The following is a 15,051-nucleotide window of genomic DNA, read 5'->3' as shown; positions in this document are numbered from 1 at the left end:
GAGTGTATATCTATTATTCCCTTTAGGTTTGCTTTTCTTAAGGAATCGCTTTGCTATGTTTTGGATTGTGGACATGAGGACATTTGTATCACTATCCACATCTACACCAGATATGATTTGATCCCAGTTAATATTTTTGATTTCCCGATCTAATTTATCAACATCACATTTGGGTATTCTAAATTGGCTAGATTTAGTGTGAGGCTTTATATGGAAACGGGATTTAGTGAGCTTCCTTACTATAAGAGTAAGGTTATGGTCAGACAGACCAGTAACCACGTTAAATGATTTTGTCATCTTTCAGGCTTGTTAGTGAATATCAAATCAATTTGAATTTTTGAAGACGATGGTATTCTGGTGGGCTTTTTAATTAGTTGAGCAAAATCAAATTTATTTGTTACCCTTCGTAGTGCTTTGCTGATGCATTCATCCTCCCAATTTACGTTGAAGTCCCCCATTACCAATATTTCCTTCCCTGAGCTACATTCCTTTAGAACAGTTTCTAATTTGTCAAAGAAAATAGCTTTAGCAGACGGTGGTCTATACACTCCAATGATAATAAAGGACATTTGTGGTGACAAGGTAATATTAAGGCAGATATGCTCAAGCTCATTAACTGAGCAATGAACCTCTTTACATGATATATGATCTTTGATATAAAACAGTAACCCCCCACCTTTACTAGTCTTTCTATCTTTCCTAAAAACATTATAGCCAGGAAAATGTAGGGCTGCAGATGGGGAGTTTTTATTTAACCAAGTTTCTGATAAACATAGGAAGTCCAAGTTAGAGTCCTTAAGAACATGTTTTATCTCATCACTTTTAGAACTCAAACTACGGATATTCAAGTGACCTCCCTCCTGGAGCCATCATGCCTTGTTACCACTGTGCAGGCTGGTGGTGGTGGTGTAATGGTGTGGGGGGGATGTTTTCTTGGCACATTTTAGGCCTCTTAGCGCCAATTGGGCATGGTTTAATTGCCACAGGCTACCTGAGCTTTGTTTCTGACCATGTCCATCCCTTCGTGATCACCGTGTACCCACGCTTGATGGCGACTTCCAGCAGGATAATGCACCATGTCATAAAGCTCCAATCATTTCAAACTGGTTTCTTGAACACAATGAGTTCACTGTACTACAATGGCCCCCACAGTCACCAGATCTCAACCCGATAGAGTATCTTTGGGATGTGGTGGAACGGGAACTTCGTGCCCTGGATGTGCATCCCATAAATCTCCATCAGCTGCAAGATGCTATCCTATCAACATGGGCCAACATTTCTAAAGATGCTTTCAGTACCTTGTTGAATCAATGCCACATAGAATTAAGGCAGTTCTGAAGGTGAAAGGGGGTCCTAATAATCCTTTAGGTGAGTGCATTGGGGGGGGGGGGGGGTCCTGGGGGGCAGTGGGGTGGCCAACAATTTCCCAGGGGTGGTCATGACCCCCGCCTTGCCTCTCCTTGGAGGCACCACTGCCACCAGGCATCATTATAGTTTTTACTTTGTGTTGGTGGTCATAATATTATGACTGATTGTTATTATGTTTATTATTGGCAGAAATAAAATTTTAACTGCTTAGAAAAACCAAAAACAATTATTACCCCAACAATTTTTAAATAAAATTGTTTTTATTTTACAAATTTGCACAATTACAGAATAAAGGTGGTAAAAAAGGTGAACACTCATACAAGAAAACAGAAGTGTGTGTAACCTGACACACTTGTCTCAAGCACGCGCGCGCACACACACACACACACACACACACACACACACACACACACACACACACACACACACACACACGTTACAAATGGGGCACAAAGCATTTTCTTTCCTTCAAGTGTAAATCAGACTCGATATTAACCATCCTTCCCATTTCACACATTCACAACGCTTCCGCGACTCGGCGTCTTTTTACTCAGTCAGTCAAACAAAAAGAGGTGAAGCATGACATCTACACGTAAAGGTGCCGTGCTTCTGGTTCAGTCACAGATGGAGGTTTGCGTTTGCAGCTGAGTGAGTCACACAAACCCTGGATCTGCCTTTAAACATGGCTTAGAGATTTTCTAAAAGCATCTTTTATGATTGAACTTAACTTTTTTGGACTTGTGGTTTAAAGCTATTTAGTTTGAACACTAAACAAACTACGCCTCTCTAAATAGGAGGAACTCTTGACCACCATGTGCTGCTGAAGGGTAATTTGGCAGTTTACGAAAACGCGACAAAACTTCACGTTTAACTAAAAAAGTTAAAGAAAGGCTTTGATTGTCTTCACGCAATTCTTTGAGGGATAAAATCTCCTTGAGGTTTTTGTTTATTCTTACCAAAAAAAAAGTTTTCCTAAAAGAAATCCAGACATGAGGAGGAAGAGGAGGAGTTTGACTGGCACAGTGAGAGGAAGGCAGACATTAGTGAAATCAAGTGAAAAGCACAAAAAAATCATTAAATCCTTCTTCCTGATGTCATTCTGACCTCCCGTGGTGCACCTCTCCTCTGTTTTCCCCAGGAGAGTCTCTTTTCTCTCCCCTTCAGGTTGTGGTGTACGTTCTACGAGGATATGCAGTACAGAGTGTCGCTGTTGGCTGGTTTGGTTTTGAACGTGCTCCATCAAATGAAACGGTGTTGAAGGATGCAGAGGGGCGTGAGAACCGTACAGATCCTTGGGGCAGACTGTGCTGTGGATGGATTTCAGACCTCCACCTGCCCTTGCGTCAGAAAGGCCTGGAGCTGCTGGGCGGCACTGAAGATCTTCCTCTGATGTCCCAGCAGGTTCACGCCGAGGTTCTGGACATCTCTGAGGAGTTTAGACGAATAAAAATCAGCTTCTTATTTATGCAAAAACAATAAAATCGATCAGATTTCAAGAACTCACTCCATGGTGAGCCTGCTGACTCTGTCTAACGTGTCCAGTTCAGCTCGATCAAACTCTTCCTGGTATCTGTCCATTCTCAGAGCTTTCAGCCAATCGCTGACTGTCGCCACTGACGATAAGTCTGTGGGGGTGGGGCTAAGCAGTGGCTGGGAGCAGCTTCTGTAAATGTCAAAAAGTGGAAAAAGTGAGGACTCACAAGTGAAACAGGTTGTCCGTCGCCTGCTGGCTGCCACGTGCGTTTGAAGCTCACCGAGTTGGCTCGGCCTTCAGGGAGGCGGGGTGTCTGATGAGCCGATCCAACGAGGACAGGATGGAGTCAAAGCCTGGCCGGTCCTCCCGCTCGGCCTGCCAGCACTGAAGCATCAGGGAGTGGAGGGCAGGGGGGCAGCTGTGGGGGGGAGGGAGTCGGTACTGATCCGCTACTGCCTTCATCACCTACAGACACGCAGAGAGAGGAAGGCGTTGGACAGAAGTAGGGCAGATGGCGGAGGAGTTGAGTGTGCCTGGCGACCCTAAGAGGTCACGGAGATCTTGCAAGAGCAGCTGAGGGGAAATCATGGAGCTCTCAGCTGTTTGGCATTTTCTAAACTATTAAAATATGCAAGAAGACGGGGAAAGAGTCCGAGTGCATTTGGTCAAATACAGCATCAGCATGTTTATTTAAAGAAACCTGAAAAAGTCGCTTTTCTGACAGATCCAAAACTGTCGCCGCTCACTTCCTGCTTTTATATAAAAACAGTTTGACAGCAAAGGAAAATTCCATCAAGTGTGTTTCTCTGAACCATTAAACCCTCCTTATTTATTTTTATCCTATCTAAACTATCCAAATAAGACATTTCAGTCCGATGGCAAGAGTGGAACCGTCTTCCTGTTGAAATGCTGGTTGGATTCCCAGCTCTGCGTCAGAGTGCCTTTTAGCAACACCCACATTACCCTCCATGTGCTACTCAGCGCATGATTGTTAATTAAAACATGTTAGATCAATAAGAAATGCAGCTTGTAAGTCAGATTTTTAGAATCTGAATCAGGTGTAAGTGTGCTCCCTGGCTGGATACGGAATAAAAAACGTTCCCTCTCATGTTGAATTCTTCTTCTGTTTTCAACTTTTTTCAAGGCTTTAATTTTGTGTGCAGCAGCTTGTGCTTGTTTTGAAAGTGATATACAGCGCTGTGCAAAAGTCTAAAGAGATCTTTCAGCTTAAAAACATTTTCTACAAAGCAGCCAAACATCCTTCTAATCTTTTAAAGTAACTATTACCCATAAAATACCAAAAATAACATTTTTATAATATTTTAGCACCAACAACATGATCCCCAAAGAGTCTTTAGCTGGAGGGTGATGCTTTTGTCAACTTTTTCCTTCTATTTTCCCCTAAAAGAAAATGTAATGGGGACATGTTATATAAACCCACCTTTTGCATGATTTTGGGCTGCCATGTGGATCTCTACTGCCTCTATAAACACTCCAAAGGTGAAAAAGAAAACCTGTCTTGATCCTGTCAGAAAGCTGTTTCAAAAAAACCCCCGTTTGTGATGTCACAAATGGGTGAACTTAAATAAAACCACCTCTCACGTGCAAGAGAGAGAGCTGCCGCTGGAGGAGCAGCGGCTCTACTCTAAGCCCCTCAGATGTCGGACCTTCTTAGCTTATAGCAGCCTGAGCAGGGGATGAGTGGGCGTAGCCAGCTCCAGCTAGTTTCTTTAAAGTGACAGAGCCCTGAAACAGCTCATTCTGGAAGGCGCTGAAAATGTCATGATTAAACTGCGGAGATTGCTCCGTGTGAGAGAACTTCGTAAACACGTTTGTATCGACCTTAGAGCTATTATAACTTAAGAAAATAGTTACAAGGTGCCCCATTTAAGCTCACACATCACAATATGCTTGGTCAGGCACCTTTTTATTCCAAACATTGCTCATTTTGACAATCTTGTTTTGAACTGAGCTCCTAAACGATTTGACCCACCTCCTGATTGCTCATGTCCCAGTATGGGCGCTCTCCGTAGGACATCACCTCCCACATCAATACACCAAAGCTCCACACGTCACTGGCTGAGCTGAATTTACGATGCTGAAAAGCCTCTGGCGCTGTCCACCTCACGGGAATCTTACTCCCCTGTTGGAGGACACGAGGTCAAACTCTCCAATCAGACAGTTGGGTAAAAAACAAACAAATAAACACGTTTTGGGTCTGAACTCACTAGAGAGGCAGTGTATGTGGGTATGTTGTGGTCCAGGCCCCTCATGAGTCTTGAGAGGCCAAAGTCTGAGACTTTGCAGACCAGGTTAGAGTTGACCAACACATTTCTGGCTGCCAGGTCTCTGTGGACAAAGTTTCTCTCAGATAGATAACGCATCCCTGCACCGACCCCTCTGAGCATCCCAACCAGCTGGAGGACACTAAACTGGCCTTCGTTCTCCTGAGGAGGAAGCAGATCAGAGGAGTTATACGGAAGAATCTCCAACAAACTTGAGAGTGTGTGATGTTTTCTGACCCTAAGGAAGGCATCGAGTGGCCCGTTCTCCATGAACTCGGTGATGATCCTTTCAGGAGGTGATCGAGTCACTACACCCTCTAACTTCAGCACATTGGGATGATCGAACTGTCCCAGGACACCCGCTTCGCTGAGGAACATGCCCCTCTCTCTGTCAGACGCACCCCAGCGTAGAGTCTTCACTGCCACCAACACCTCCCGGCGGCCCGCGGGACGGTAACGGCCGCGAGAAACCTCGCCAAACTGGGCTGTAGCGGAGAGGAAAAGAGAAGCAGTTAGGATTACAGTGCAAACACCACCAAAGAAACACGACGGTTTATCAAACCTACCAGCACCAATCACCTCCTCAATCTTAAGGTGAGCTGGTTCTATCTCACGGGCAAATTCTTTAACTGCCTCACTGGGGTCCTCATATGTAGAAGGGTCCACGTAATACTTCACTCCACCTGGGATTTAAAGAAAAGGAAAATTCCATAAATAAAGTCAGATTCTTCTATTATAAGGTTTAATTACCACAGTCAGTGAAAGATTTACGTATTAAACAAAAGTTGTGATGACTTTTCTAAACAACAAAATCCCAGATTGTTAAATCTTTGCATAAACACAACTGATTTAGACAGTTTTTATTTCATTATCCAGTTTTAGCCATTTCGCATGTTTACTCATACTTTAGCGCAGCCTTCACCAAACTGGGGAGGACTAACATTATAATATAAGAAATTATAACAAACATTACTTTGTAATGACAATAACAACAGCTGTTTAGTTGTTTGAGATACAATCATTTTTATTAAGTTTAAAAATAATAACTAATCTGCAAAGATACGTTGGTATCTTATTGATTAGTGAAGGAAGTATTTCTCGGCCAGGGAAACTCGATATTGGCTTGTTACAGTGGTGTGAAAAACTATTTTCCCCCTTCCTGGTTTCTTATTCTTTTGCATGTTTGTCACACAAAATGTTTCTGACCATCAAACACATTTAACCGTTAGTCAACGATAACACAAGTAAACACAAAACGCAGTTTTGAAATGACGTTTTTTATTATTTGGGGAGAGAACAAAATCCAAACCTACATTGCCCTGTGTGAAAAAGTAATTGCCCCCTGAACCTAATAACTGGTTGGGCCTCCCTCAGCAGCAATAACTGCAATCAAGCGTTCGCGATAACTTGCTACGAGTCTTTTACAGCGCTCTGGAGGAATTTTGGCCCACTCATCTTTGCAGAATTGTTGTAATTCAGCTTTATTTGAGGGTTTCTAGCATGAACCGCCTTTTTAAGGTCATGCCATAGCATCTCAATAGGATTCAGGTCAGGACTTTGACTAGGCCACTCCAAAGTCTTCATTTTGTTGTTCTTCAGCCATTCAGAGGTGGATTTGCTGGTGTGTTTTGGGTCATTGTCCTGCTGCAGTGTTCGAGGTCACGTGAACTATATCTAAGGACTGGGTTTGTGCCCTTACCAGCGTCGCTCGCACCAGAGGAGAACTGGGAGCGACCCATGGAGGGCTGCGCTCGAAAGGGCGAGTGTGAAACAGCTGGAAGAGGCTGATTCGCACCGCGGAGCATGGCGTCCAAAGATAAAGGACGATTGGGAGCCAGACCCGTGCACGGGGACAATAAAGTGCCAGCGGATGGAGCCGCTCACTGTAACGCCGCTCGTGGTCGCAATAGCATCATGACATTCCGTCCCACCCTTCGTTGTGGGGGGAGCGGGATGTGTTGGGCCTGGCTGGAAGCTACGGCCGGCGCGCAAACGCACCTTTATAGCCGGCTGTGGGCGTGTCATGTGATTGACTGCGTGAACATGCAGGTGTTTCGCAGTGTTTGGTGTGGGGAACATGTGTGAGGATACGGCAGAAGATTCTGCAGAGGACTGTAGGTCCTCAATGTAACGTTGTTTGGGTTTTGTTTCAAAACCAACATCAGCCACAGAGTTAACATTACAGTCAATAACGCACACATTCCCCCCAACGAGTCATTTTCTTGGTTGCTTTCGGCGAAGTTCTTGTGACTGAGAAGGCCAGGATGACATCTGCTTGTTCTTTCGGAACCGTTGGTAGTCAGATTTCTGGTCCCGCTGAGGTGGGGTCGAAGCGGGAGGCCGGCTCCGAGGGGCGGGCAGTGCAGCTGTCTTTTGAGCTCTCTCGATGGCACTCCTAAGATGGGGGCCGAACAGAACGTCAGAGGGGAAGGGGTCTTCCAGCATTTCTCTGTGCAGGTGTTCGGGAATGGAGGGCAGGGCCTTGAGCCACAAGGCCCGCTGGATAAGGGTTTGCCAGGCAGAACTGGTGAGTACAGCAGCGCACAGATTGAGAATGGCATCAGCAGTCTAGCTAATGATGTTTTTTGACTCGTCAGGAGGGTCGAGCTCTTCCACCATTTTGGAGACGCCAAAGGCAAGAAGGGCGATGTTATTTCCGGCAGCGCCGGTCTGGAAGGCGCACTGGTGTGTGCGATCGGTGAGCTGTGCCAGGAGCTGGTCATGTTTGGAAGCGGGAACTGCTCGCTGGCCAGCGAGGTGGTTCTTGGCACCAAACAGTGAGGCCAGGTCTGGCTCCAGTAGAGGAACAGTTGGACAGCCCTGGTCGGAGAAACCCCCGACTTTGGATATGGGTGCTTTGAGCTTAGCAGGCTCAGAGAAGGCGGCAGACCAGCAGCTCATGGCAGCGGGGAAGCGCGGCCATATGGGGTATGGGGTCTGGACATCGTGTTTGTGTAGCCCCAAAACTTCTCACCAAGTCATCAGCTTCAGGCGGAGCCGGTTCTGGGACGGCTAGCCCCTTGCGGACTGCAGCCGCAGAGATGATGGCAGGTAGCTCCTGGAGCAGTGCTCTGACTGCTGGCAGGGAGGAGCATGAAGGTATTGGAGCAGAGGAACCTGCTGAGGGAGGCTCGTCGACCTTTGTGTTTTCCAGGAGGGAAGAAGGGCTATATCAGCCAGCCTCGTCATATTCCTCAAGGTCGTTTTCATCTTCCAGTTGGTTGGAGCCAGCCGGCTCCTGACCGACATTGAAGAACTGTAATGCTTTGTCCAGCGAGTACGTGTCAGCCACCGGAAATTCCTTATCGGCGGCAGGGGTGAAGTACTCGAGTTTTCCAGCTACGGGCAGAGCGGCACAAAACGGGCACGAGGCCTGAGGGGTCAAGGCCAGGCCAGCGTGATGAGTCCCGAGACAGACCTCACATTTGGCGTGAAGGTCGCCGCTGGAGATGAAGCTCGTCTGGCAGGCCGGGCAGGTTCTGACGTCGCTGGACATGGATGGTGAGTAGGATAATTGGCTCTTGGATGGACAATAATCTTTAAAGATAACTCTTAAGCTTGGTTTGAAGAGATAGCGGAGGCGAACTGTGGAGTCACTCCACTGATATACCCACGGGGTGCCCACCATTGGTGGGCGTACATTTAAGCTCTTCATGATTGGTTGATGATGAGATCACCCTTCCAATAGCAGCTAGCTTAAGGGCTAAGACAAGACAAAATAGAACTATCATATTATGGCATTTTGAGAGAGGTGATATGATGTATAATGTGTGCACATTTTTTCTTACACACCTTTTCCTTATTCTGCTCTTATTCCCCCTTTCCCGGGATCCACTGATTTCCCTCTTTCCTATTCATTTTCTCCCTCCCCTTCCTTACATTCATTTTAGATCACAATTTTTATTTTTTCTTATCTTAAACATATTTTAATAATTAAAAAAATATTTTTATACTTTAATTTTTGTTTTTGTGAAGCGCCTTGTGGTTTTTATCTTGAGAGGCGCTATTCAAAACGTCTGAAGTAAAAAGTGATACAGATATTTTTCGATATTACATTTGAATCCCAACATTGGCCAGAATTTTTGTTAAACTGATATTATCAAATATCCCTAGACTCTGGATCTCCTTTTGAAATTTAGATAAATGAATTTACATGCTTTGGTTTTACATCTTGCATTAAGCTAAACGACAAAAACCCAAACGCATTATTGCTTGAAATCTGCTCTCAGCTAGGGGGTTCAAGCTTGCTGTCAGGGTGGCACTGGGCTACCCCGGACGCCCCCCTAGAACCACCCCTGTCACCAAATAACCAAAGGTGGTTGATTTTAGTCTGTGGGTGGAAACTGGAGTACCTGGAGAAATGCTTGAGGACAACATGCTGACTGAGCAAAAAGGTCATGTTATGTAATAAATTCATGCAACATTTACTTAAAAATTTTTTTTACTAAACAACTTCAACTGAGTCACTTTATACATAACCTCAAGTTTTATTACTCTACCAAAAGATAGATAATAAAATAAAACAGCTTCTAATTTTAAGACATTTATTTTAGTTTTGCACATAACTTTCCTTTCTTTAATTAAATTGCAAACCAAGTTAAACCCGAAGTTAGTTTCTTACAGTAGCTCTAATCAACTCACCACGGTTACCTATGTACCTCTGAAGTCTGTCGCTGTAAGGACTCTCTCTTCTTTTGCTGCCAGGTGAAGGACGAAATGTTTAAACTCAAAACAAAGATTCATATAAATGAACGGATGAACGCCAGGGTGTGAAAAAGACATACCTGCGAAACACAACCACGACCACAATGGCTGCCACCACAAGGAGAAACGCCGCCCCACCCATCACCGAGCCGACGAGCAGAGGGAGTCGGTTCTGGATCTGGTGCGAATGCTCCTCTGAGGGAGAATCATCAAAAAAATCAACACTAGGTTTTTTTTTTAGTACTCGATAACTAAAAGAGTGTTTTTATAATGCAAAGCACAAAGAAATGCACATTTTTACATATTGTTATTGTTTATTCTCGTAATCTATAATAATTGGTGCACCTAAGAGTCTCTGTTACATAAAGTTACAGTCATTTAGATGTTAGTCACTATGTTTTCTAAACAAATGGACCTTTTTTCTTAAAATCAGACTAAGTTTTATCACTTAAATGGTCATGAATGAACCCATTTGTTGATTTTTTAAATGTAAATTTCACGGGTGTTGTGAAACTAGGTTTCTTTACCCAGAGGCAGCGTTGTGAAGTAAATGGTGTTGCTGTAGGGGCCGTAGCCCCGCTCATTTCGCGCTCTGATCTGGAAGGCGTAGATGGAGCCGGGGATCAGGGAGTTGACCGTCATGGTGTTGGTCTCGCTGAACATGGTCAAGGCGCTGTCCACGTCTGAACCCTGAGGGACACAGATGAAGGGGCTCCTGTTATGTAGCTGTCTGATGAGCTGAAGCGCGTCGCGTTTCTGCGTACTCGTGCCTTGTCGTAGTATCTGAGCTGGTACTCCAGGATGTCTCCATTGGGCCTGTCCGGCTGAGGCCACGAGAGGGTGATGGAGTCCGAAGCTCGGCTCAGCTGGTGCATCATGGGAACTGTACTGGGAACTGGGACAAATCAGAGATAAGTGACTATTAAATATCTATGATTTCTAATAAAGCTAAGGCTATTGATTGTGCTGTTCTTAGCAATATATGTTTTACTTCACTTGAAGATGGAAAAATGGCTGCATGTGAAAGCAACGCTAAAGATTTATGCTAAAGAACACTAAGCAGTTGGTTTCAGTGGTTCATGAGTCATAAACTTGAGCAACTTCACATTGGACAGCACTCTGTAGCCCTCTGCTGACCAGAAACTTCAGTTTTGTGGTGTGGGTAGGAACACCAGTGGGAGGTCTCTACCTGCTTTAAGCAGTAGCTAACAAGGCTAGTAGTTAGCATTTTCAGTCCGCTGACCACACAAGAAGAAGAAGAATTTTTATCTATTTTTTGTTGGCGTCATGGTGAAGCCTGGTACTAAAAGTATAGAGTAATGTCTTTGGGGATGAAGCAGAGACATAAAACCAGAAAGATCATTGGTGCAGCTTACACTCGTTTGAGGAAGCTAAAACAAGTCACGGACTGATTGTGACCTGGCTTTGTCGCTACTGGACTTGTAAGTAAAATTTGTTTAGTCCAACAGTGTGGATCTTTTGACTTTGTGGCCTATTTAAGATCATTTGGACTCATGTTAGCGTTAGCTTGTTGTTAGCACTAGCTACAGCAGGCTGTGGAAGGGTTGCTTACAACAACTTTAATCCCACTTTTAACCAGTTGGCGAAAGAAACGAGAAACTTATTAAGTGTTGCTTTAAAAATGACATAATATTAGCCTGTATGTATTTATTGTAGTTAATGAAAAACTGGTTTCTTTGTTTTCAATAACTTTAATCCAATCCTTTAATTCACTGTTTTGTAGAGTTTTTTTAGTCTCTAGATCTAAAACATGAACTTAACAAAAAAAATCTACTGAACTAAAAAATTCTAAAAAAAATCAAGGTTTTTAAATTAAAAAAACGTTATAAACTATATAATTGCTCCAAATAAATGTATAACTTGTTTTTTTCCTTTGTGTGCAAATTAGAGGGTTATTTTATTTTCAGTATGAGTGTGATTCACTAAGAATAGATTTTATGCACTTCTTTTGGGTATTTTTGCAGGTTACAGAGATAATGTTGACTACCATAATGCACTCATTTTGGGATGCATTTGACCTGAAATGCAGCAGTTTGCTCGTCTCCTAAATGTGTGAAAAAGATGCTTTATGTGAGGTTTGGCGAAGCAGGTGGACGGGTAGTTTATCCAGGACTGATGATCATTCAAATCAGTTTAGAATTTGATGAGATTGAATAAAAATGAATTAAAATATATTTACTTATATATATATGTATACAAATACATATATATATATATATATATATATATATATATATATATATATATATATATATATATATATATATATATATATATATATATAGCCTGTATTTAATTAACTGCCGGGTATCATATTTTGGCCGGTGTCGGAGTCGGCAGAGGTGAATAATGGCCGGTTTTTTATTGTGGCCGGGTGGAACGTGGTAACAAGCAAGTACGGGGGGCGGTTGTGTCATCCGTCTCACTTTTGATTTGCCAGTGATAGACCGCGAGGGTAACTTTAACCGTGCGGAGACGAAGAGGAGGCGAAAATTTGATATCAAGTTCAAAGAGAACGTGCTGATTATGCTGCAGAACACTCTGGGGAGCAGCAGTAGGGGTTGTATGAACTAGTCACTAGTCGACTTCACCGCTCTATAGTGACTTTTTATGCCTGTCATCGACTAGTCGCTGTCACGTGATAATGACCGGCAAGATGCAGTCCACGGAAAAGACAGCAGCCTGCTGTCAGCAGGTGACGAGCTCCTGCGCGTTGCCTCCCAACGCGCTGTGCCAGAACGTCGGTACCGACACCCGCCGTAAAACGGACATTTATCCAAATTGTGACCTTTACCCTCTTGCAATTTAACCTTCCCCTCACCCCATCCTAACCTTAACCAGCTTGCGCAATCGGAGTTCCTGCTGCTCTAAACATTAAAATAATTATTTCAGAACAGAAGTTCCTCACTTCTGATTACCTTCAATGGTGTCTGTTTGTTGCAACCACCAGGTACAAAAACTAACTTGTTTTTATTTGACTATTTTTCTGTCCTGCCTGTTTATTATCTTCCTGCATCTCCTCTCAATCCTAAAGAAAAACTGCTACCTGGGTTCATATATATTCACCTTATGAGTTACCTTTGACCTGCAGTTCTAAAAGATCTATCGACCGCAAGAACAGCGGAGTGCCCGCCGGCCACATCAGTTAGGTGCGTCACCGAGGACAAAACAGGTGGTGCGCCCTGATCCACAGCAGCGAAACACATCAGGCACAAATAAAAGAATAAAAGACATACCGAGAGGCTGCAGGCGCATCAGTGGGGAGGGGGGAGGGCTGAAGCAGAAACTACCGTTGTTAAAAGAAATGTGTTTAACTTTGAAAATGTGGGCGCAATTTTAATTGTCAAAAACTCCAGCGAACCATTAGTTCATTTTGCTCAAATAGAAATTGAGGCCTGCCTCTAATTCTGGTCCTCCTTCCAACAAAGGCCTGGAGCTTGATGAGCTTGGGTCAAATACAGGCCCGGGCCTGTATTAGAGGATTTACGGTATATAAATATGTAAAGCTCCTTTTAATTTGATATAGCATGAACTGGAATAAAGCTGGAGTGAATCCATCATTTTAGAGTGCTGCAATGTAAAGGGACTGTAACCACATGGGGGCAGTAAGACAGAAGCTTTAGAGGGACTTCCTTTAGACCCTGGGATTGGAGTGCTGAGCAGCATCCAGTTACAGCCTCTGTGTAGGCAGGCTGGTCCAGTTTCAGCGAGAATCCTTTTGATTTAATCCATAAACGCCGACAGTGCACACCAGAAGATTTGAGATCCTTTAGATAAATTGAAGTTCTACTTAATTGTAATTGGTTTCTTGGAAAGCTGGAATAAAGCAGCTGTTCTGCTCTTTTCCTCCTCCAGCTCATCTGCTTTCATCTTTCTGCCTCGTTGTCTCCCCATCTCTCATTCATCCCTTTCTGAACATGATGAGATCTGTCAGGACACTGAAAACCCAGAGCAACCTCGTGTACGGAGAGCAGGAACAGAAAAGGAGCTGAGCACACGCACACCATCACCACCACAGCATCTCATATTCTTTCATCCCATCTTTCTCATCCCGTCTGTCCCATTCTCACCTGACTGGCTGGTGGTGAAATTGATGCTTGTGTATCGAGCTGGAAAAGGACTCAGAGCTGACACCTCATTGATGGCTTGTACCTGTCAGTGCACAGGAAACACACCCGAGACGAGACGTTCAGGGTTTACACTGACATTTGTGACTTGACTAAATGGGCACAGATAATCCGACGTGTCGAGTCATCAGACGGCGGTTAATGTGAAATATGGGCTCATTACGAATAAGAAATATGCCGTGATTTTAACTCGGCTATGCAGAGCTAAATAATAGATGTGTGTTTCTGACGAAGTGGGGAAATAATATAGTGCAGACGCTCTGCTTCTTCCCTCTGTGAACGAGGGAAACATCACATCATCCATCTAAACGAACAACATCCAACCTGTTTTCCAGCCAGCATGCATAGGTGGGCCTCATATAGGCAAACTGTATGGGTGCCAACAGGGTTTGTCCACGGTTTCCATGGTAGCCCCACAAGAGTTTGTCCACATAGATTTTAACGGGCTCTGCGTGGGTTTTCAGAGGGACCCAGAAGCTTTCACTCATACATAGAATACATGGGGGGAGCGTGCCTTCTCTTAGGCCCAGTCCACACGTAGCCGGGGATCTGCCAAAACGTAGATATTTTTCTACGTTTTGGCCTGTCATCCACACGAAAACAGAGTTTTTTAACACGAAAACGGATATTTTTAAAAACTCCGGCCAAAGTGAGGATCTGCGTTTTCTCCGTTTTGGGTGTCTGCGTGTGGACAGACAAAACCGGAGTTTTAAGGTCCGCAACGTCACTTTCCGCGACAAAAAATGCTGACATCACGTGTGCGACCTGTGTTTACACTAGCCGACAGCATGGACGCCCTCAGAGCTGCGCTCGCTTTATCAATTGTCCAAGCGCTTTTTGCTTGTTTGTTTTTGCAAGCGGAATTACTGCTCCTTACGGAAGACCACAGACGAAGGACGAGGTTAAGAACAGCTATTGCCCGGCACCTGGCTTCTTCAAGTACTGCCGCCTACAGGTCTGGCATGTCCTTAACAACGTATTTATCCAGGTACGTGTGGACAGGGTTTTTTTTAAAGAGGTGGTGTGGATGCAAGTTTTTGGAGGGGCGGATATTCGTTTTAAAAAAAAACCC

The 15,051-nt window shown here is 44.2% G+C and overlaps 1 protein-coding gene across 2 annotated transcripts in view; it reads right to left on the bottom strand.

Annotated features, from left to right (window-relative positions):
* Positions 1-1,607: 1,607 nt before the first annotated feature.
* The window catches only part of ephb6 (eph receptor B6), a 74,664-nt gene continuing 61,220 nt past the window's right edge, over positions 1,608-15,051 (bottom strand). The window contains exons 8-19 of one of the 2 annotated variants that reach the window (XM_015950153.3): positions 13,923-14,004; positions 10,596-10,726; positions 10,359-10,521; positions 9,912-10,026; positions 9,769-9,824; positions 5,694-5,810; positions 5,365-5,612; positions 5,071-5,289; positions 4,836-4,985; positions 3,123-3,307; positions 2,873-3,031; positions 1,608-2,794 (exon numbers count right to left, since the gene is read on the bottom strand). In XM_015950153.3, the coding sequence (XP_015805639.3) occupies positions 2,689-2,794; positions 2,873-3,031; positions 3,123-3,307; positions 4,836-4,985; positions 5,071-5,289; positions 5,365-5,612; positions 5,694-5,810; positions 9,769-9,824; positions 9,912-10,026; positions 10,359-10,521; positions 10,596-10,726; positions 13,923-14,004 (1,731 nt within the window). In that variant the 3' untranslated portion in view covers positions 1,608-2,688. The remainder of the gene's footprint in view (positions 2,795-2,872; positions 3,032-3,122; positions 3,308-4,835; positions 4,986-5,070; positions 5,290-5,364; positions 5,613-5,693; positions 5,811-9,768; positions 9,825-9,911; positions 10,027-10,358; positions 10,522-10,595; positions 10,727-13,922; positions 14,005-15,051) is intronic. The other variant, XM_015950154.3, reaches the window with a different exon arrangement.

Source organism: Nothobranchius furzeri, chromosome 5 (assembly GCF_043380555.1).
Source record: "Nothobranchius furzeri strain GRZ-AD chromosome 5, NfurGRZ-RIMD1, whole genome shotgun sequence".
NCBI classification, from domain to species: domain Eukaryota; kingdom Metazoa; phylum Chordata; class Actinopteri; order Cyprinodontiformes; family Nothobranchiidae; genus Nothobranchius; species Nothobranchius furzeri.
This window is presented reverse-complemented; position numbering and strand designations above follow the sequence as displayed.